Below are 24,848 nucleotides of genomic sequence, written 5' to 3' on the forward strand. Positions count from 1 at the left end.
GGAAGGAATACTTCGAGACCTCCTCAATCCCACCAACACGTCTTCCTATGAGGAAGCAGTGCCTGGGAAATCTGTGGTGGACTCTCCTATTTCTGGGGCCGAGGTCGCTGAGGTAGTTAAAAAGCTCCTCGGTGGCAAGGCCCCAGGGGTGGACGAGATCCGCCCGGAGTTCCTTAAGGCTCTGGATGCTGTGGGGCTGTCTTGGTTGACAAGACTTTGCAGCATCGCGTGGACATCGGGGGCGGTACCTCTGGATTGGCAGACCGGGGTGGTGGTTCCTCTGTTTAAGAAGGGGGACCGGAGGGTGTGTTCCAACTATCGTGGGATCACACTCCTCAGCCTTCCCGGTAAGGTTTATTCAGGTGTACTGGAGAGGAGGCTACGTCGGATAGTCGAACCTCGGATTCAGGAGGAACAGTGTGGTTTTCGTCCTGGTCGTGGAACTGTGGACCAGCTCTATACTCTCGGCAGGGTTCTTGAGGGTGCATGGGAGTTTGCCCAACCAGTCTACATGTGCTTTGTGGACTTGGAGAAGGCATTCGACCGTGTCCCTCGGGAAGTCCTGTGGGGAGTGCTCAGAGAGTATGGGGTACCGGACTGTCTTATTGTGGCGGTCCGTTCCCTGTACGATCAGTGCCAGAGCTTGGTTCGCATTGCCGGCAGTAAGTCGAACACATTTCCAGTGAGGGTTGGACTCCGCCAAGGCTGTCCTTTGTCACCGATTCTGTTCATAACTTTTATGGACAGAATTTCTAGGCGCAGTCAAGGCGTTGAGGGGTTCCGGTTTGGTAACCGCAGGATTAGATCTCTGCTTTTTGCAGATGATGTGGTCCTGATGGCTTCATCTGACCGGGATCTTCAGCTCTCGCTGGATCGGTTCGCAGCCGAGTGTGAAGCGACCGGAATGAGAATCAGCACCTCCCTGTCCGAGTCCATGGTTCTCGCCCGGAAAAGGGTGGAGTGCCATCTCCGGGTTGGGGAGGAGACCCTGCCCCAAGTGGAGGAGTTCAAATACCTAGGAGTCTTGTTCACGAGTGAGGGAAGAGTGGATCGTGAGATCGACAGGCGGATCGGTGCGGCGTCTTCAGTCATGCGGACGTTGTACCGATCCGTTGTGGTGAAGAAGGAGCTGAGCCGGAAGGCAAAGCTCTCAATTTACCGGTCGATCTACGTTCCCATCCTCACCTATGGTCATGAGCTTTGGGTCATGACCGAAAGGATAAGATCACGGGTACAAGCGGCCGAAATGAGTTTCCTCCGCCGGGTGGCGGGGCTCTCCCTTAGAGATAGGGTGAGAAGCTCTGCCATCCGGGAGGGACTCAAAGTAAAGCCGCTGCTCCTTCACATCGAGAGGAGCCTGATGAGGTGGTTCGGGCATCTGGTCAGGATGCCACCCGAACGCCTCCCTAGGGAGGTGTTTAGGGCACGTCCAACCGGTAGGAGGCCACGGGGAAGACCCAGGACACGTTGGGAAGACTATGTCTCCCGGCTGGCCTGGGAATGCCTCGGGATCCCCCGGGAAGAGCTAGACGAAGTGGCTGGGGAGAGGGAAGTCTGGGTTTCCCTGCTTAGGCTGTTGCCCACGCGACCCGACCTCGGATAAGCGGAAGATGATGGATGGATATATATACATATAGATATATATATACATATTAAATGTATATATCTATATATATATACATATATATATATACATATATATATATATATATATATATATATATATATATATATATATATATATATATATAATATATATATATATATATATATATATACACATACATACATTTATATATACAGTATATAATTTATATTTATTTATTTTGCCGTTTTTGTTGACATGTTGAAGGTGTTTTAATGAATATACATGCATGTTTAACATATAGATTACTATCTTTCATGAAGACAAGAATATAAGTTGGTGTATTACCTGATTCTGATGAATTGCAATGATAGGAATCAGACCTCCACGTTTTCAAATGGAAGAGAAAAAAAGTTCCTCTTTTCTGTCCAATAACACATGAAAGTCGTTGGTTTTTGGCATCTTATTTGTCCAGCTTCCATGTTCGTTTTTATACACTTTACAAGAAATACATTGGCGGCAAACTCCGTGGCTTGCTAGCTTGTTTGCGCTGGCTTTGGGAGACTCTTATTTTGTTAGCGCAGGCGCGATGGAGCGGCACTTTTATTGTGAAGACAGGAACTGTGTGATCAGTCTTTAGGCTTTTGACGGGAAGTACAGTTGAAATAAAAAGTGTCTTTTTTCCTTTACAGTTTTGATTGATTGATTGAAACTTGTATTAGTAGATTGCACATAATCCGTACAATTGACCACTAAATGGTAACACCCGAATACATTTTTTAACTTGTTTAAGTTGGGTCATGTGACTGCCTGGCTCTGTTTGATTGGTCCAACGTCACCAGTGACTGCATGTTATTGGTGAAACGCAGGCATGCATAGATTCTACTTTGACGCTCTGTCATTAACCAAAACAAACATTAATAGATTGATAAAAAAAAGTAGCGAGTAGCGAGTTTAATGTAGCTAAATGGAACGGAGTAAAAGTAGCATTTCTTCTCTATAAATATACTCAAGTAAAAGTAGAAGTATGTTGCATGAAAACTACTCCTAGAAGTACAATTTATCCCAAAAGTTACTCAAGTAAATGTAACGGAGTAAATGTAGCGCGTTACTACCCACCTCTGATTAGGGGGTACTTGAATTAAAAACATTTTCAAATGGGGTACATCACTGAAAAAAGGTTGAGAACCAATGGCCTAGTGGTTAGAGTATCCACCCTGAGATCGGTAGGTTGTGAGTTCAAACCCCGGCTATAAAAAAGACTATAAAAAATGGTAACGATTACCTCCCTGCTCAGCACTCATCATCAAGGATTGAAATTAAGGGTTAAATCACCATAAATGATTCCCGGGCGTGGCACAGCTGCTGCCCACTGCTCCCCTCACTTCCCAGGGGGTGATCAAGGGGATGGGTCAAATGCACAAGACAAATTTCACCATACCTAGTGTGTGTGTGACAATCATTGGTACATTAACTTAGTTTAACTTATACGCAGATTAAACTATAATTTTACACTCAAAATTGACATTCTTCCAATTCTTTATATTTCTTATTTGCAATTATTATTCAACATTATTTAAAGCAAACAGTTGTCTGTCGCTAGCTGGTAGCTGTTGTGATTGCCATGCCTGCTTATTTATTCTATGTTATGCCATTATCTTATCTTAGCTCAGTACCCAGATGTATGCTGTACTTTGAGACAATAGCTATAGTTATGCATGGTTGGTTATGGCTTGAATTCATATTCAACAATTGTGACAACGACTTTTTACTGTGAATTGAGTTTAATTTTTTAATGATTTCTGCTGGTGGTGTGCCTCTGGATTTTTTCAACACAAAAAATGTACAGTACCTTGGCTCAAAAAAGGTTGAAAGACACTGGCATAACTGATACTATTGATTGTTTCTTTTTTTTTTTTTAAACTAAAAAAAAGTTTAAAAAACAATAATGAGGCAGTTTTTTGAATGGCTCTTTGAAAGAAAAGGCTCCTCAAGAGCCAGCTTTCGTTAAAGAGCCATAAATCCCATCTTTACTGTACACTGTAAAAACTGGACATACAGTCTAAACAGAGTGGATTTGAAGACATGCAATGTTCTTACAGTATTATGGAGGAAACTGTAAAATGGCTTGGCTTAGAGTTGGTCTTTGTTTCCTCTTGTCAGGCCATAGTTGCTCTTATGCCATCTGAAATAATATTATTTGCATTGCCTCTCAAGTTTTCAAAACAGCTTACAGTAACTAAAGGATTTTTATAGCTGTCTGAATGGTGTTCATTTTTGTAAGTTTTTTCATACAGTAGGTGAGTCGAACTAGTTACGATTATACAATGCATGTTGTATTTTGAATAGATGTGTTTTCTTGGGAGATAGGTTGATTGGCAACACTAAATTGGCCCTAGCGTGTGAATATGAGTGTGAATGTTTTCTGTCTATCTGTGTTGGCCCTGCGATGAGGTGGCGACTTGTCCAGGGTGTACCCTGCCTTCCGCCCGATTGTAGCTGAGATAGGCGCCAGCGCCCCCTGCGACCCCGAAAGGGAATAAGCGGTAGGAAATGGATGGATGGTGTTTTCCCAATGGAACCTTAGACTACATTTTTAAATGTGTTATATATGAAGATGTGTGTAGTGTGCTGTAGCAAATGTTTTTCAAGAAGGATAACGTGTTACAGAATTGCAAATGAAGTGCCAAGCAGCACTTTTGTTGAAGGTATGAATACATTGTAGTAAAGATATGTTAACAACTTCAACTTTTGTCACATTGATATATGCATGTGTCTATAACGTTCAAACAATGGAAAAAAAAACTGTAAATCATTAATAAGTTATTTTGGTTGATACTAATTGTACTTTTTTCAAATAATTGTAAACATCTGTTTCCTGTGAGTGAATATTTTGTGCTCAGTGTCAGACACATTGGGTCCTTTGAGAGCTTGGCTGCTTGTGTTACTTTCCTTTCGCTTGATTCTGTCCATTTTGTGTGTGTGCGCGTGTGCGTGCGTGCACGCGTGCATGTGTGCGTGCGTGTGCGTGTGTGTGTGTGTGTGTGTGTGTGTGTGTGTGTGTGTGTGTGTGTGTGTGTGTGTGCTTGTGTGTGTGTGAGAGAGAGAATCTAAAAATACGCTTGAGTGCGGATATCACTGCTGTGTTATGGAAGCTACTGAGTTTGAAGTGTGAGGAATGAGAAGCCCAGCTAAGGGTTTTAGGATCTTAGCTCTATGTTAACAATCCTGGAAGATGGACACTTTCCTGGAACAGCTTTGCCAGGAAGACAAACCAGTTGTGTCTTGGATTTGGTCATTCTTAAAAATAATACCAGAGTGAAAGTACATTTTTCACTAATACGTGTGTTGACAAAAACACTTTTAGCTTGGAAAAAATCTTCTACTCTATATTCTACTTTATTCTGATCATAATCATGATCAACAAATTCAAGGGAAAAATCCGTCAACTCATTTAATGACCTTGAAAAATATTGGCGATACTGACTTGTCTTTACTCCAATCTTTACAATCAAAATTAAACTTATTTGTGTGTCGCTAAGTTACATGTTTGATTGACATAACAAGTGCCGTGCTGTGATCATTACGCTGATGAGAAAAAGTCTGTTTGCAGTTGATTTCCTGCTACAATTTAGTCATGATGTCATGATCTGCAATTCATGTCTGCAGTTGTTTTTACAGTGTAAAGTTAATATTTAAGTCTAATTAATCAGCTATAAATGTCCCTGTTGTTCACCAATGTTTGATAGCGATATCAAGATTCAGTATATGCTGTTGAGCCAAGAGAGATTTACACTTCGAGTTTATTAATACTATTAAGGATATTTCCTTGATACTTACAAATATCACCAAAAACGCTATAATGCGGTCATTTGTGTTGAATAAGGCACTTGGCTTTTCTGCACAACAACAATTACTAAGCTTTTAGCTTCAGCTATGAAAATCGACAACGAAAATACGGTGTATTGGACCAATAATCACAATGTTTATTACTAGAGCTAAAAATGGCATTATTTTATTTGCACAACCGGGTTTAGGTATAGCAACCACAAACGAATAAAAATTCATGTGAGCTTGTGTCCATTTTAAGTTAAAAAGTCAAAGTACCAATAATTGTCACAAACACGAGGTGTGGTGCATTTGACCCATCACCCTTGATCACCCCTTGGTAGGAGAAAGGAGCAGTGAGCAGCAAGGGTGGCCGCGCCCAGGAATTATTTTTGGTGATTCAATTAAATTCCAACCCTTGATGCTGAGTGTCAAGCAGGGAGGTAATGGGTCCCTTTTTTTTATAGTGTTTGGTATGACTCGGCTGGGGTTTGAACTCAAAACCTACCGATCTCAGGGCTGACACTCTAACCACCGGGTCAAATTTAGTTCTGCTCTTAAACACTACTAATGAAACAAATGTTCAAAAACACATTTTCTAAAGTGATCACTGTAGACAAAAGCAGTCCGATTGCATTCCACAAGATGATGACAATGATGTTTTTAAGAACCATTTTGTTTTTTCCCTGATATAGAAGCTCTTTCCTATCTTTATATTTGAACGTGTGGAACACCCAGAACAAAACAACAATACGGCATTTTCTGCTCAAACTCTATATTTACTCACTTGTTTTAATGCTATGCTCAAGCTACTCGACCATCATGTCAATTGAGCCACCAGGAAGAAAAATGGATGTGACGTTATATGCCACACAGCAATAAATTGTTAAAATATGTTACAAATGTTTGTTATGTTAAATTAAGTTTATTGATTGATATAATTTTAACACATGAAAGTGGAAGGTATCAATGTCGGCTGTACTGGTATTTATTTGTATGCAGATCAAAAGCATAGAAACATAGTACCGCCCATTACTAAACTGCTACTGAGAGGTTAGAGTGACTAAAAGTTCACCCTGTGTTCATCTGAGTTTTATTTTTTCTAAGTTTAGATGTTGGCCCAAATTCAGCTTCTCATGTGGCAAAGCTTGTTTTTCAGAACAGGAACACACACTTGTCTTGAAAGGCACACCAACACCATGAGCTTAATTTCACTGCAGATACTCCCAGAATATTTCAACTGAAACACAAGGAACTGGAATGTTCCTCTCAAGACGCTGCTTCACTCACTTGTCCATCCATAAGCAGGAGACCATGAGAGATGCTCCTGAACTTCCAAGATCTTTGCCTCGGCAGATTCCTCATTTTCTACAAGACGTCGTCTTCCATGGAAAATTTGACGTGAGTGACAACATTTTACAACTCTTTTAAACCATGTCTATGTAAGTAACTTCACATCGTAACTCTATTTAAAGTGGGTTTGTGTAATTAACTTCACATTGTAACTCTATTAAATGATGTCTATATATTCAACCTCACACTCTAATTATTTAAAATACGTCTATGTAAGTAGCTTCACCTTGTAATGGTAATTAAAGTATGTCCATGTAATTAACTTCACATTGTAACTCTATTTAAAGTACATTTGTGTTAGTAACTTCACATTGTAATTGTATTTAGATTACATCTATGTAAATAACTTCAAATATTAACTATTTAAAGTACCTCTATGTAAGTAACCTCACATTGTAACTGTTTTAAAGTACATTTATGTAAGTAACATCACACCGTACCTTTATTTAAAGTACATGTATGTCAGTAACCTCAAATTGTAACTGTATTTAAAGTACATCTGTGTAAATAACTTCAAATAATAGCTATTTAAAATACATCTATTCATTAACCTCACATTTATAACTCTGTTTAGAGTACATTGATGTCAGTAACATCATATTGTAACTCTATTTAAAGTAAATAAGTTGTCATTAACCTCGCACTATAACTCTAAAGTACATTTACAGTATGTAAGTAACCCCTCATTGTACCTCTGTATAAAGTACATATATGTTAATAACCTCACATTATAACTCTATTTAAGTGCATATATTGTCAGTAATCTCACATTGCAACTATCCATCCATTTTCTACCGCTTATTCCCTTTTTTTGGGGTCGCGGGGGGCGCTGGCACCTATCTCAGCTACAATCGGGCGGAAGGCGGGGTACACATTGGACAAGTCGCCACCTCATCGCAGGGCCAACACAGATAGACAGACAACATTCACACTCACATTCACCCACTAGGGCCAATTTAGTGTTGCCAATCAACCTATCCCCAGGTGCATGTCTTTGGAAGTGGGAGGAAGCCGGAGTACCAGGAGGGAACCCACGCATTCACGGGGAGAACATGCAAACTCCACACAGAAAGATCCCAAGCCTGGATTTGAACCCAGGACTGCAGGACCTTCGTATTGTGAGGCAGACGCACTAATCCCTCTACCACCGCGAAGCCACATTGCAACTATTTAAAGTATATATATATATATATATATATATATATATATATATATATATATATATATATATATATATATATATATATATATATATAAGTAACCTCACAATGCAACTCTATTAAAAGAGTTGAAATGTAACTATTCATAGGCAACTTTTTATGCAAAACCAACGCTGCTTATCTATTGTTTTATATTTCTGTTTTTGTGGATTTGAAATGAAACCATGGTGAAGATATTTATAAAATGTTCTCACCTTCTTTCATACTTCCTCCAAACGAGCCTTTTGGAGTTTGCCAAAAACGTGATGTTTTTCCGAAGTGTGACCTCAGCGGATAATTCCTTGTATGTATGGTAGCCATTTACCCAAAGAGTCCCCCATTGTTGTCCGACACTATAGTCAATAAGCTGCATCTTTTTCTCTATCCTCTTGTTGTGGGGCAGATTGTCTTGTACATGTACATGCATCCTCCACTGTTGCCATTTCTAAAACAAAATGACATATAGTCTGACAACATGGCTGTCAGGTAGAAAATGCGGTCGAAGTGGAGGGACGTAAATTCGAACGCCTATAAAATGGCGCACTGTGAAGTGACGGTCAGAAAGCGGCTTGAAGACAGTCACTAAAACAAAATCCATGAAAAAGTTTGGCCAATAACCTTTATTAGATGTCATGATGTCATGTAGCCCACAATGAAGTGTTCTAAATGTAGAAAAAAATCATAGCACGACCCCTTTAAAGTAGATACAGTATATGTAAGTAACAATACATTACAACTATATTTAAAGTGCATTTATGGATGTAACTTGAAATTATTAATTAATTAACTTCAAATTAACTCTATTTAAAGGAGAACTGCAATTTTTCTTTTAATTGTGCCTATCATTCAAAATCACTACATAAAACAAAAACACAAATGTTTTTGTTTTTTATAAGCATTTTTAGTTATAGATTATAGCAAGTACAAGGTGGATAACAATGCAGCTAATGGGAGTAGACCATTATTAGCACAAACACAGACATTCTATTTTTAGTGGCACAATATTTACAGAGAGCGAACGAGCTTATGCTGCTTTATTGACTTGTCGAGCTTGTGAGCTGCTGCATTGCCTTTGAGCTGGTGAAAGTTAATTCTAGATTATAAATCATGTCTCTCATCTGGATATTACAAGGACGTTGTCATAGACTGAGAAGTTGGTCAACTTTGATGTTGAACTTTTACCCGGAGGTGGTGAAAATTACACAAAAAGACACCCGTGACTTGTGTAAGGATAATGATAGATGTTTTGTGTAAATGGGAAGATATAAACATCCCATCAGTCGGCATCATAGTGGGAGCACTCACTGTATTGTAAGGTATCGTTTTATTATGTTCGCAGTTTGTATATCGTATTCAGCACTTAACAATACTGCTGCATGATGCTTGTGTTTTACTAAAGCTAGATATGTTAGCACACAACTTTTAAAACTTGGAGCTAATCCTCCTTATATTCAGACTCACTAATATAAGGTTTTGGGTCATCTTTTGTCCTAAAGTAGTCTGTTGTATCTCACAAAGTTGGCTACAAGTAGTGTTGTTGTTGGTGAAAATAAAAGCTAAATGTTGTGATCCGTCTGTAAAATTGATATGCTGCTGTATGTGCCTGTTACTACTTAACATATATACTTGGAGCGTGTATATAAAACAATGATGGAAGCTTTTGGATGTTTTTTATAATCTGTGACGTGAAGTGAACAATATTCATATAGCGATTTTCTCTAGTGACTCAAACCGCTTTACATAGAGAAACCTACAGTATTATCAAAGTTACATTTAAACCAGTCTGGGTGGCACTGGGAGCAGGTAGGTAAAGTATATCAAAGGACACTACGGCAGTGACTGGGATGGCAACAGCAGAGATCGAACCTGGATCCCTCAAGTTGCTGGCATGGCGCTCTACCAACCGGGCCACACCACGACAACCCCAAGAATGCTTTATAGGTGAAATAGAGTGACTCCCATTGGCTTCACGCTTATCTGAATTTTGGTCGCGTTTATTTTCGAGTTCGAATGCATTAAAAAAAATAAAAATGTGTTGTTGTCTCACGAAAGGATTGTAAATGATAGACATATTTCCCAATAGTGCAGTTCCTCCTCTCTGAGCTTCCACCTTAACATGGTAGAGGAGTTTGCTTGTCCCAATGATCCTAGGAGCTATGTTGTCCGGGGGCTTTTACGCCCCCTTGTAGGGTCTCCCAAGGCAAAGTGGTCCGAGGTGAGGGATCAGACAAAGAGCAGCTCGAAGACCTCTATGAAAAATAAAAACAAAAGACCCGGATTTCCCTCTCCTGGACGCGGGTCACCAGAGCCCCCCTCTGGAGCCAGGCCCGTAGGTGGGGCACAATGGCGAGCGCCTGGTGGCCGGGTCTGTACCCATATCCGAAGAGGCAACGGGGTCCCCCCTTCAATGGGCTCACCACCCATAGCAGGGGCCATAAAGGTCGGGTGTAGTCTGAGCTGGGCGGCAGACAAAGGCAGGGCACTTGGCGGTCCGATCCTCGGCTACATAAGCTAGCTCTTGGGACGTGGAATGTCACCTCGCTGGGGGTGGGGAAGGAGCCTGAGCTAGTGCGCAAACTGGAGAAGTTCCGGCTAGATATAGTCGGACTCAATTCGACGTACAACAAGGGCTGTGGAACCAGTTCTCTTGAGAGGGGCTGGACTCTCTTCCACTCTGGCGTTGACGGCAGTGGGAGACGACGGGGTGGGGTGGCGATTCTTGTTGCCCCCGGGCTCAGGGTCTGCACGTTGGAGTTCAACCCAGTGGACGAGAGGGTAGCTTCCCTCCGCCTTCGGGTGGGGGGACGGGTCTTGACTGTTGTTTGTGCTTACGCGCCAAACAGCAGCTCAAGGTACCCACCCTTTTTGGATTCACTCAAGGGAGTACTGGAGAGTGCTCCCCCTGGTGATTCCCTCGTTCTACTGGGGGGCTTCAACGCTCATGTTGGCAACGACAGTGAAACCTGGAGAGGCGTGATTGGGAAGAATGGCCGCCCAGATCTGAACCTGAGTGGTGTTTTGTTATTGGACTTTTGTGCTCGTCACGGGTTGTCCATAACGAACACCATGTTCAAACATGAGGGTGTCCATATGTGCACTTGGCACAAGGACACCCTATGCCGCAGTTCCATGATCGACTTTGTAGTTGTTTCATCGGATTTGCGGTCTCATGTTTTGGACACTCGGTTGAAGAGAGTGGCGGAGCTTTCTCCCGATCACCATCTGGTGGTGAGTTGGCTGCGATGGTGGGGGAGGATGCCGGACAGACCTGGCAGGCCCAAACGCATTGTGATGGCTTGCTGGGAACGCCTCGCAAAGTCTCCTGTCAGAGAGAGTTTCAATTCCCACCTCCGGAAGAACTTTGAACATGTCACAAGGGAGGTGCTGGACATTGAGTCCGAGTGGACGATGTTCCGTACCTCTATTGTCGAGGCGGCCCATTTCGAGCTGTGGCCGCAAGTTGTTTGGTGCCTGTCGTGGCGGTAATCCTAGAACCCGCTGGTCCACCAGCGGTGAGGGATGCCGTCAAGCTGAAGAAAGAGTCCTATCGGGCTCTTTTGGCTCATAGGACTCCGGAGGCAGCAGACAGGTAACGACAGGCCAAACGGTATGCGGCTTCAGCGGTCGCGGAGGCAAAAACTCGGACATGGGAGGGGTTCTGGTGGAAGGCAAGGAAAATTACTTCCGGACAGCTTCGAAGCGATTCTGAACCACCATCCGCCGCCTCAGGAAAGGTAAGCAGTTCAGTGTCAACACCGTGTATGGTGGGGATGGTGTTCTGCTGACCTTGACGGTGGATGTTGTTATCGGTGGAGGGAATACTTGGATGTGCTGGTAGGATTGCTACCAGCACATCTTCCTATGAGGAAGCAGTGCCTGGGGAATCTATGGTGGGCTCTCCTATTTCTGGGGCTGAGGTTGCCTAGGTAGTTAAAAAGCTCCTCGGTGGCAAGGCCCCGGGGGTGAATGAGATCCGCCCAGAGTTCCTTAAGGCTCTGGATGCTGTGGGGCTGTCTTGGTTGACAAGATTCTGCAACATAGCGTGAACATCGGGGGCGGGTTGGTGGTTACTCTCTTTAAGAAGGGGAACCGGAGGATGTGTTCCAACTATCTTGGGATCACACTCCTCAGCCTTCCCAGTAAGGTCTATTCAGGTGTACTAGTGAGGAGGCTAAGGCGGATAGTCGAACCTCGGATTCAGGAGGAACAGTGTGTTTTTTTTCCTGGTCGTGGAACTGTGGACCAGCTCTATACTCTCGGCAGGGTCCTTGAGGGTGCATGGGAGTTTGCCCAACCAGTCTACATGTGCTTTGTGGACTCGGAGTAGGCATTCGACCATGTACCCCGGGAAGTTCTGTGGGGAGTGCTCAGTGAGTGTGGGGTAACGGACTGTCCTATTGTGGCGGTCCGCTCCCTGTACGATCAGTGTCAGAGCTTGGTCCGCATTACTGGCAGTAAGTCGGACCCGTTTCCAGTGAGGGTTGGAATCCGCCAAGGCTCCCTTTTGGCACCGATTCTGTTCATAACTTTTATGGCAAAATTTCTAAGCCCAGTTAGGGCGTTGAGGGTATCTGGTTTGGTGGCTCTAGGATTAGATCTCTGCTATTCGCAGATGATGTGGTCCTGATGGCTTCATCCGGCCAAGATCTTCAGCTCTCACTGGATCACAAGGCAGCCGAGTGTGAAGCGACTGAGATGAGAATCAGCACCTCCAAGTCCGAGTCCATGGTTCTCGCCTGGAAAAGGGTGGAATGCCATCTCCGGGTTGGGGAGGAGATCTTGCCCCAAGTGGAGGAGTTCAAGTACCTCGGAGTCTTGTTCACGAGTGAGAGAAGAGTGGATCGTGAGATCGACAGGCAAATCGGTGCGGCGTCTTCAGTAATGCGGCCGCTGTATCGATCCGTTGTGGTGAAGAAGAAGCTGAGCCGGAAGGTAAAGTTCTCAATTTCCCGGTCGATCTACCTTCTCATCCTCACCTATGGTCAATCAATCAATCAATCGTTTGCTTATATAGCCCTAAATCACTAGTGTCTCAAAGAGCTTTGGGTCATGACCGAAAGGACAAGATCACCGGTACAAGCAGCGGAAAAGAGTTTCCTCCGCCGGGTGGCAGGGCTCTCCCTTAGAGATAGGGTGAGAAGCTATGTCATCCAGGAGGAGCTCAAAGTAAAGCCCCTGCTCCTCCACATCGAGAGGAGCCTGATGAGGTGGTTCGGGCATCTGGTCAAGATGCCACCCAAACACCTCCCTGGGGAGGTGTTTCGGGCACCTCCGACCGGTAGGAGGCCACAGGGAAAACCCAGGACACGTTGGGAACACTATCTCTCCCGGCTGGGCTGGGAACGCCTCGGGATCCCCCGGGAGGAGCTGGACAAAGTGGCTGGGGAGAGGGAAGTCTGGGTTTCGCTGCTTAGGCTGCTGCCCCCGCGACCCAACCTCGGATAAGCGGAGGAAGATGGATGGATGGATGGATGGATGGGCAGTTCGCCTTTAACTGAAGGGACCATGTTTTTTCTATGTACAGCAAGGAAACGTATTTCAAAGTTAGTATTCCTATTGATAGTTATGAAATAGTCTATGGATATATTTTTTATATGATTGCTAATCAGTTTAGTTTTTAAACAATCTTTTGTATGAGAGTCAACTATTAGATTTGCAAACTCACTTGATGATGATGTAGTTGGACATTTTTTACCTCCAGCTGACTACAATCCGGCGTGTTGGTCAGCTTTAGGGGCATGTAGAGTTGGGTGTCATCAGCATAACAGTGAAAGCTAACACTGTATTTGCGTATGATGTCACCTAGCGGCAGCATCTATATGCGGAAGAGTGCAGGGCCAAGGAGCGAACCCTGGGGAACTCCACATGTTACCTTAACGTAGTCCAAAGTCACATTGTTATGGGAGACTCACTGCATCCTATCAGTAAGATAAGAGTTAAACCAAGACAGGGCTAAGTCTGACATACCAATTTGTGTTTTGATACGCTCTAATAAAATATTATGATCGACGGTATCGAAAGCAGCGCTAAGATCGAGGAGCAGCAATATAGATGACGCATCAATATCCATCGTTAGCAATAGATCATTAGTCATGTTTGCGAGGGCTGTCTCCGTAGAGTGATTTGCCCTGAAACCGGATTGAAAGGTTTCACATAGGTTGTTAGACGCTAAGTGTTTATTTAGCTGCTCTGTCGGTAGTTTATCATGAGGTCAGGATCGAGGTTAGGTCTTTTAAGGAGAGGGTGAATAACCGCTTTTTTGAATGCTAGGAGGAAAGTGATACGTTTATAATATTTAGCACTGATGGACCTAATAATACAAAGAGCTCCTTGATAAGTTTCCCAGGAAGTGGGTGAAGTAAACATGTTGTTTGTTTTATTCCATTTACACGTTGTAACAACTCCTCTAATGTTATTTCCTCAAAACGAGAGAAACTATGTTGGAGGGCGGTATCCACCGTATATACAGTCGTATCCGTGTTAATAGAACCCCGTTGTAGCTGGGACGCATTGTCTTTGATCTCCTTTCTAATGACTTCAATTTTCTTATTAAAGAATTGCATAAAGTCATATGCTGAGTGGGTGGAGCTACTGGAAGGGGTCCCTTGTTGGGTTAGCGATGCTACCGTGCTAAACAAAAATTTAGGATTGTTTTTATTAAAGTGGATGAGATTTGAGTAACATTTAGCTTTAGCTAAGGTAAGCATGGGTTTATAAGTTATTAAACTATCACTCCATGCTTGATGGTGCACCTCAAGTTTAGTCGTGCGCCATTTGCGTTCCAACTTTCTACATAATAATTTCTGAGCTCTAGTTTCTTCTGTAAACCACGGGATACGCTTTTTGTAGCCTTTTTTACTTTAGCGGTGCTATGTTATCAATGGTTTTGCGTAGGGCGTCGTTAAAGTTGTTAGTGAGGTTATCAATAGAGCCCACATACTTTGGGAATGGTGCCATTACCGAGGGCAGTAGGTCAGCAAGAGTTGTCGTTGTGGCCGTATTAATGTTGCGGCTGCTATAGCAGTTATTATTATTATTAGTTTGAAGAACATGCATCTGAACCTCGAATTTTATAAGGTAATGATCGGACAATATTTTAGTATACGGGAGTATCATAACTTTGGAAACGGTGATACACCTGACAAGCACTAGGTCTATCGTATTACCGTTGCAATGCGTGGGTTCATTTATTATTTGTGTAAGACCACAGCTATCAATTATAGTCTGGAGCGCCTCGCACGGTGGGTCCGATGGGGTATTCATTTGGATATTAAAGTCCCCCATTATAATTATATTATCGGCGTGCGTCACTAGATCAGCAAAGAACTCTGAGAATTCATTGATAAAGTCCGAATAGGGCCATGGGGGGGCGATAAATAACAGCCAGGTATAGAGGCAGCGGTGTGACAGAATTCTTAGTAAGCGCCTCAAATGATTTATACTTATTATTTATGTTAGGACTAAGGTTAAAGTTTTCGTTGTATATTAGTGCAACCCCCCCACCACTTCTAAGGGGACGGGCAATATGCACATATGTATAGTTAGAAGGAGATGCCTCATTTTGCGCAAAAAAAGTTGTCTGGTTTAAGCCAGGTTTCGCTGAGACCGATGACGTTAAGATTGTTGTCTCCGATGACCTCATTACCTAACAACGTTTTGGTAGACAATGATCTTATGTTTAAAAAACTTATATTATAGGTAGTGGGCTGTTTTAGGGAATTTTTGATCAAATTATCTGTAGTAGCAATACTAATAATGTTGTGTTTATTATGCCCAGTGCACTTAATATAATTACGACCATATCAAGGAATTGATACGACGGGAATTTTCTGATTGTTTGCTTGGTGCCTTGATAAACTGAACGCATCATAGTTCGCCAACTCAGTAGAACTCATGTTCCGATTGTTTGTTCGGTGCTTTGATAAACTGAACGCATCATAGTTTTCCACCTCAGTAGAACGCATGGCCAACTCTGAAAATTAAAGCAGAAAAAACTTGTTCTAATTTAACTGACTCCTTACCTAGACCAGTAGTCTCGTATCTTCCATTTAAATCCGGCTTCAGGATGGAGGGAAGTGGTGTTCTGTGGGGATTAGCCTTTAGCTTTGTTTTTAGCCCCGCTCGGCATCTGCGTTTCCGATCACACCGCTGGCGTCTGCTCCGTAGACGGCCTCCCCTGGTACTATGCTCCGCTGCTTCACAGGCCACTGGATGTAGCGGGCGAAGTATTCCCGGGCTAGTTAGCCGGTCTAGCAAGCACGTGTCTTATCAGTCCAAAACGGCCTGATCTGTCCACATCCAGAAGTGTCTGGCGGTCGTAAGTGATCACGGAGTGACCACGATGTGAGCCAGCCATGAAGTTTGCAGAATTGTCCGGTATTTCTGCCAAATGTTCCATACATAGCAAGAGCTCCGCGATGCTGCAGCCCGTCCGGGTGACGCCATCTTGGACACTTTTTGGACACTTCAATTTAATTGATTGAATGCCTCAATCATCGCTGAAGCTGAATTTAAAAGCTGGAGGACTGCAGAATAATTAAAAAAATGTTTGCATAATCAGTAGGAATTGTTTGAAAATGTAAACGCTGAAGCTCAACTGAAATGCTAGTGGAATGAATGGTACAAACGGTTTAACTGTGAAATAGTTTAAATCTTAAATATCGGAAACTGTACTGAAACGTATTATGAACATAGAAATAATAAATAGGTTGGCGGTCCATCCAGGGTCCCGACTCTGGACAGCTTGTACTTCATCCATGGCCACCGGACCAGACCCCCTCCACAAGGGAGGGGTAGATGTAGGAGAAAAAGAAAAGAAACGGCACAACGACAACTCTTGCTGGCCTACTGCCCTCGTTAATGGCACCAGTCCCAAAGTATGTGGGCTCTATTGATAACCTCACTAACAACTTTAACGACGCCTCGCGCGAAACCATTGATAGTATTGCAACACTGAAGTTAAAAAAGGCTCCAAAAAGGCGTACCCCATGTTTACAAAAGAAACTTGAGCTCAGAAATTATTATGTAGAAAGCTGGAACGCAAATGGCGCACAACTAAACTTGAGGTGCACCATCAAGCATGGAGTGATGGTTTAATAACTTATAAACGCATGCTTACCTTAGCTAAAGCTTAATATTACTCAAATCTCATCCACCTTAATAAAAACGATCCTAAATTTTTGTTTAGTAAGGTAGCATCGCTAACCCAACAAGGGACCCCTTCCAGTAACTCCACCCACTCACCAAATGACTTTATGCAATTCTTTAATAAGAAAATTGAAGTCATTAGAAAGGAGATTAAAGACAATGCGTCCCAGCTACAACTGGGTTCTATTAACACCGATACGACTGTATATACGGCGGATACTGCCCTCCAAAATAGTTTCTCTCGTTTTGAGAAAATAACATTAGAAAAATGGTTACAATGTGTAAATGGAATAAAGCAAACAACATGTTTACTTGACCCACTTCCTGGGAAACTTATCAAGGAGCTCTTTGTATTATTAGGTCCATCAGTGTTAAATATTATAAACTTATCACTTTTCTCCGGCATTGTTCTCCTAGCATTCAAAAAAGCGCTTATTCATCCCCTCCTTAAAAGACCTAACCTCGATCCTGACCTCATGGTAAACGACCGACCAGTGTCTCACCTTCCCTTTAATTTAAAAATCCTCCAAAAAATTGTTGCACAGCAGCTAAATGAACACTTGGTGTCTAACAATCTATGTGAAACCTTTAAATCCGGTTTCAGGGCAAATCACTCTACAGAGACAGCCCTGACAAAAATGACTAATGATCTAATGCTAACGATGGATTCTGATGCGTCATCTATATTGCTGCTCCTCGATCTTAGCGCTGCTTTCGTTACCGTCGATCATAATATTTTATTAGAGCGTATCAAAACATGAATTGGTATGTCAGACTTAGCCCTGTCTTGGTTTAACTCTTATCTTACTGACAGGATGCAGTGCGTCTCCCATAACAATGTGACCTCGGACTATGTTAAGGTAACGTGTGGAGTTCCCCAGGGTTCGGTCCTTGGCCCTGCATTCTTCAGCATCTACATGCTGCCGCTAGGTGACCTGATACCCAAATACAGTGTTAGCTTTCACTGTTATGCTGATGACACCCAACTCTACATGCTCCTAAAGCTGACCAACACGCCGGATTGTAGTCAGCTGGATGAAATTAAACAATGGATGTCCGCTAACTTTTTGCAACTCAACGCCAAAAAAACGGAAATGCTGATTATCGGTCCTGCTGGACACCGACCTCTATTTAATAAAACAACTTTAACATTTGACAACCAAACAATTAAACAAGGCGACTCGGTAAAGAAGGTTTCTCATAGTCATCATTGTCCCCGACGTCCCACTGGGTGTGAGTCCCACTAGGTGTGAATTTTCCTTGTCCTTACCGAGGATGTCGTTGTGGTTTGTGTGGTGGTTTGTGTAGCCTTTTGAGACACTAGTGATTTAGGGCTATATAAATAATCATTGATTGATTGATTGATTGATTGATTGATTGATAAATGTGGAAAATGAAGAGGTTTTTATATTGCCCTTTCAAGTTAATGGGTAAACATTCCTGGTAAATCCAGGTAATAGTGGAGTTTTTGGAACCTGTAAACACATTGGTTTGATTTTTCAGAATGAATACAGCGTGTGAATGGTGGAACGGTTCAAATCAGATGAGAAATATGGGATATACCGAGGTTTGTACAAACCCCGTTTCCATATGAGTTGGGAAATAGTGACAGATGTAAATATAAACGGAATACAATGATTTGCAAATCATTTTCAACCCATATTCCTTTGAATATGCTAAAAAGACCACATATTTGATGTTCAAACTGAAAAACATTTTTTTTTTTGCAAATAATCATTAACTTTAAGGGGCTTCACGGTGGAAGAGGGGTTAGTGCGGCTGCCTCACAATACGAAGGTCCTGCAGTCCTGGGTTCAAATCCAGGCTCAGGATCTTTCTGTGTGGAGTTTGCATGTTCTCCCCGTGAATGCGTGGGTTCCCTCCGGGTACTCCGGCATCCTCCCACTTCCAAAGACATGCACCTGGGGATAGGTTGATTGGCAACACTAAATTGGCCCTAGTGTGTGAATGTGAGTGTGAATGTTGTCTGTCTATCTGTGTTGGCTCTGCGATGAGGTGGCGACTTGTCCAGGGTGTACCCCGCCTTCCGCCCGATTGTAGCTGAGATAGGCGCCAGCGCCCCCCGTGGCCCCAAAAGGGAATAAGCGGTAGAAAATGGATAGATGATGCAAAGTGGAAAAGTGTTCTGTGGTCTGACGAATCCACATTTCGAATTGTTTTTTGGAAACGGTGAATGTCGTGTCCTCCGGACCAAAAGGTAAAGAACCATCAGGACTGTTTTAGGTGCAAAGTTGAAAAGCCAGTATCTGTAATGGTTTGGGGGTGCATTAGTGCCCAAAGCATGGGTAACGTACACATCTGGGAAGGCACCATTAATGCTGAAAGGTAAATACAGATTTTGGAGCAACATATGTTGCCATCCAAGCAACGTTGTCATGGACGCCCCTGTTTATTTCAGCAAGACAATACCAAGTAACTTGTTACAACAGCGTGGCTTCATAGTAAAAGAGTGCGGGTACTAGACTGGCCTGCCTGTAGTCCAGACCTGTCTCCTATTGAAAATGTGTGGCGCTTTATGAAGCCTAAAATACTACAACGTGGAGTTTTTTTTCACTTGTAAAATTATTAGTTTGAATGTCCATCAATCCATCCATTTCCTATCGCTTATTCCCTTCGGAGCAGCGGGGGGTGCTGGGGCTTATCCCAGCTGCATTCGGCGGAAGACCACCTCATCGCAGGGCCAACACAGATAGACAGACAACATTCAACTTGTAACGTGCAACCGGCCCATCACTGTGTATGCTTTGAAAAAGTCACACTGAATAGAGTAAGCTCTCCTTATCCGCAGTGACATAAGTCCTGCTGCGACATCTTTTTCCTGAAAAGTCCGGTCTCATCACAACTAAAACTTCCGATTGTTCACAAAAGGTAAGTTTATAGCTGAGACAGGCTCCAGCACCCCTCGTGACCCTGAAAGGGATAAGCGGTAGAAAAATGGATGGATGGATATTCACTAAACTCTGTACAAAATGAAGATTGATGCTCCTAGGCCAGTTTGCTGCTGCACAATCTGTGTGTGTGTGTGTGTGTGACCGTGTATACGTGTACGTGTGTGCGTGCGTGTGCCGACTAACAATGGAAGCCTGAAATCTCAAACTTTAATTTCAAAACAAATAACGCAGTCAATGTTTTGTGGAACCTGACTTCCGGGAGGTGGTTGAACATATATCACCTGTAATACTTCCTGTTCCACAAAACTATTTTGCATTTGTATTTCAAATGTACAGTACTTGTTGCAGCCCGTTACAAATATATGAATGCGAAACACTGGTGCTATTAAAAAAATACATAGCACATCGTAATAAAACACAAGAAAGTGAACAGTAAAAATATAATAGGCCAATCAGATCCAGTCATGTTAAGGACATTAAGAAATAATAATAAATGTAGTCTAAAAAGACTGCAGTAATAATAAAATACTATACATTAGATTTTCCCACATTTTTTCTACAGCTTAAAGCCCTAATATTTTTTTCTGTTTGTGTTTGTTTTTAGCTACTGAAGGCTTTAACGCCAATGGAAAACAGCCATGGTCTGTGTGGCCTCTACTTTCAAGATGGACTGCGGCATGTGGATTATGTCCTTACCTACGCTGTGAAAAAGTCCTCTGGGGGACGTTCCATTCGACAGACAACACATTTGTTCACTGAAAATGTTGTTGCTCGCAGCCTGCGACGTAGCCATCATCCTCAGAAACCTGTTGAAAAAAACTCATTACCTTCATCAATGCCAGCACTCTCCCGTGCGGAGGTACACTGCCCAGGAGAGACCTTCAGTGCCCAGGAGGACCAGAAGGCTATCAGGAGGGAAGAGTTTGAGGGCAAACTCAGAGATATGGGCCTTCAGCTAGAGATTGACGAGGATGTAAGTCGTACATGACACTTACCAAAACCCTTACTTTTATGACTAAAACATTTTCACTTCTGATGGGATGCCTATATTGTAGCGTTGAGTATTGGCCAATACCAATATTATTCCAATACAATATCAGAACAAATTACACTCTTATTATTTAATGTAATTTCTGGACTATACCCAGCAACTTCTTTTCACATTTTGAACCCTGCGTTTAATACATTGCTGCGGCTGATTTATTGATTTTTTTTTGGGTTCATGAGCTTCACATGCCGCCAATAAATTCAGTCTTGTTACATCAGACTAATTGCTTAAGGGGACAGGGTGGACTAATGAAGTTGTTCACATTCAGTCAAAAACGCTCACACAATCATTCAGTCAGTCATAACAACGTTATGCAGTCACCTTCATCATGGTAAAGACAAAACAAAATTCATACGGCGCAGCTAGATAATCGACCCGGCATAAAGGAAACAGTCGCCACACAGAACAGAAATCTACCAACACTAACAGGACCAGAAAGGTCAGATTGCTGCATGCAAAAGAAGATGGCGCAAGCCCAGGGGCAACTCACCTTGGGACATAAATAAAAGCGAAGACAAAGCTGACAAAATGCTGGTGGAAGGAAACCTGAATCCCCTCAACTCCCACACTGAGGCACGCAGGAGTCCTGCTACATATGATACTGCCCATCATATGATTGTTCATGTTTTTCAATCAGTTCAGATTGGTGTCCTATCGCATTGCATTGGGAATTACAAATTTAAAAGCCATTCAGCTGCTGACAAAAGGTAGCATGCCTCTTTTACGGCTAATTCCAAATTATGCCGATGTGTAACTTTGCTGGAAAAATACTTCCTCCGTGCTCACTCTCACAATACAATGTCGCTACAGCTTGGTTATTAGGATACGGAACATTAATTAATTATTGTAGGTGGTTTTTGAATGTATTTTAAAGTGATTTAGAGGTATTACATTGCATTGCAAGTAGGGCTGGGCGATATATGACCTTTTTTAATATCTCAATATTTTTAGGCCATATCGCGATACACGATATATATCTCGATATTTTGCCTTGGCCTTGAATTAACACTTGATACATATAATCACAGCAGTGTGATGATTCTATGTGTCTATATTAAAACATTATTGTTCATACTGCATTAATATATGCTCATTTTAAACTTTCATGCAGAGAAGGAAATGTGAGTGTGAATGTTGTCTGTCTATCTGTGTTGGCCCTGCGTTGAGGTGGTGACATGTCCAGGGTGTATACCGCCTTCCGCCCGTGTGCAGCTGGGATAGGCTCAAGCACCCCCCGCGACCCTGTAAGGGACAAGCGGTAGAAATGGATGGATGGATGATCTCCAATGTTATATTTATCTTCTTTAGATGAGAATAATTGTTGTACATTCTTGGGTAGCAGGTTATAGTTTGCTTTGTGCACATTTTTAACTGTTTACAAATGCACCAAGTCCTATAATTTAAATATTTTTCATTGAATAAATAAAGAGTTTGTTTGAGCTCGATCTATATCTATTCTGTGCGCACTAACACTCAAAAAGCAGGAACAACACATTTAGCACTTGACAGTAGCCAAAGGACAAGCCTTGTAAAAATATGATTCATATTATTATTATGTAAACGTAATACATTGACATTATACATTAATAACATAACCCATATTTACAATAAACAATATAATAATTATATATGTCTTTTCGAATTAAATTGTAATCATAGTCAAATCGTGAATCGTCAGAAGATTCCCACCTCTATATCCGATATTAAAAATGTTCTTGCAATATGCATTTTCTTACGTTTGGATCAATCCAGACACATTAAAGCGCTGGGGCAGTGTGATGGTCCTTTGAGCAGGGCATCGTCAGGTAAAATAACTTAAAAAAACCTTGCACAAAGATTGGAGAGCACAAAAACATGGATGTGGAGGAAATTAGTGTTTCTGTGGGCACATAATGCCAGGTAAAAACACAAGAACTTTGTTGAAAAAAGCGGCCTGGACCACTCTTTAATTGTACATCCAATCTTAGTAGATCACACAAAATACGTCTTTAAATACACGCAATTCAATAATTTGCGCATGCTGTTTAGGGCTTGGTATTTGAATCTTAGTAGATCAGGCCCAAATTGTATCAGTACTACACTGTAAAAAAAACAAAACTATTTTCATGGTTGATTTACTGTGAATCTCTTCTGTAATTTTTCTATTTTTTTTTTATAAATAGGATATAAAACTGTAGAATTGAAGACATTAACTGTAAACAATCAAACCGCCTGTTATTTTACGTAATATGCCATTAATGACAAACTATGTATAATTCTGTTTTATTTTTACAGATAAATGCTATATTAATATCACATATCATTTTCTATTCTCTCGTAGTACTTTCAAATTCATGTAAAATTACAGTAATTAACTTTCAGTTAATGTGTAACTCTGTTATGTAAACATATATGTCCATACTAATAAAATATTCAGATTTCATTGCACCAAGATTTGTGATTTTACTATCTATTTGAAATTGTTCTATGTTCAGTACGACATATTCATTCAAAGCCAACAGCCATACAACTCACACTGACGGTGGCCGTACAAACAAATTTAAGACTGTTACAAATATGCGCCATATTGTGAACCCACATCATAAAAGAATGACAAACACATTTTGGGAGAACATCTTCACCATAACACAAAATAAACACAAAAGAACAAATACCCAGAATGCCAAGCAGCGCTACGCTTCCAGGCTGCACCCCCGCAACCACCAAACCCCGCCCACCTCAACCGATGCACGGAGGGGGGCGGTGATGTAGGGTGGTGGCGGGGGTGTGGCCCGGAAGAGTAGCGCTACTTGGCATTCTGGGTATTTGTTCTTTTGTGTTTATTTTGTGTTATGGTGAAGATGTTCTCCCGATATGTGTTTGTCATTCTTTTTTGTTGTGAGTTCACAATGTGGCGCATATATATAACATTGTTAAATTTGTTTGTACAGCCAGTGTGATCTGTATGGCTGTTGATCAAGTATGTCTTTCAGCCTATGTACACAGTTGAGACGCTAGGAAATAATTTCTTACTTCGTGAGGTAATCGCTTATAAAAATGGTGATTGATGGCCAGGCTGTCCATCAAAAATGATGAAAACGTTGCGTGAGGGTCACGTGAAGTCTCTATCATTAAGCTTCCCCACGTGAAGTCTCTAACATTAAGCTTCGGTAAAATTGAAAAGTGTAGAATCAGGTACTTAAAGTCATTCCAAAAAGTTTAATCCACTTTTCACGTAGTTGATGTATACAATGGCTCCCTATTTAAATGACTGTAATTGAGATCCCTGATCATAATGGTTCAGAAAAAATTTGTAAAATAGTGATAGTCATCCGATTTATGGTTTTCGTTTGGCAGCCGTATCTGCCAGTAGATTACCGTTTTTTACAGATTTTTTTTTTTAAAGTGTACATTTCTGAAATTAAGTATAATCGCAAAGCCTAATTACATTGATGTACTTTAAATAGAGTTACAATGTTGGTATATTAGGATTGAAATTGTTCTGCAGTCGCTGTTTTGCATCGATATTGAGTAGGTTTAGAATGTACGTGCAAGCTGGCAGTTGAAAAGAAACAGTTATCAGAAAGGGGGTGATTGTCCTGCTGCTTAGTCCTATGTATAATTGTCAAGATACATGAACTGTCAAAGATGAAAATATTAGACATATATATGCCAATTTGATTTTACTTAAAGTTCCAGTAGAGTGGAAAAACACGTTATTTATATATATATATGTAACAAACAGTTCAGGGTGTCCCTCCAGTGTTGCCGCAAGGCTGTGACGTAAGAGGTCTATA

At 41.9% G+C, this 24,848-nt stretch overlaps 1 protein-coding gene across 7 annotated transcripts in view; it reads left to right on the forward strand.

Annotated features, from left to right (window-relative positions):
- The first annotated feature begins 6,558 nt into the window (after positions 1-6,558).
- LOC133568194 (anoctamin-1-like) overlaps positions 6,559-24,848 on the forward strand; it is a 198,580-nt gene continuing 180,290 nt past the window's right edge. For 4 of the 7 annotated variants that reach the window (XM_061919953.1, XM_061919954.1, XM_061919955.1 and 1 more), the window contains exons 1-2: positions 6,561-6,814; positions 20,629-20,997. In XM_061919953.1, coding sequence (XP_061775937.1) covers positions 6,674-6,814; positions 20,629-20,997 — 510 coding nt within the window. In that variant the 5' untranslated portion in view covers positions 6,561-6,673. Of the gene's footprint in view, positions 6,815-20,628; positions 20,998-24,848 lie in introns of all 7 variants that reach the window. The other 3 variants (XM_061919957.1, XR_009809548.1, XM_061919956.1) reach the window with 3 other exon arrangements.

Source organism: Nerophis ophidion, linkage group LG14 (genome assembly GCF_033978795.1).
Source record: "Nerophis ophidion isolate RoL-2023_Sa linkage group LG14, RoL_Noph_v1.0, whole genome shotgun sequence".
Taxonomy (NCBI): domain Eukaryota; kingdom Metazoa; phylum Chordata; class Actinopteri; order Syngnathiformes; family Syngnathidae; genus Nerophis; species Nerophis ophidion.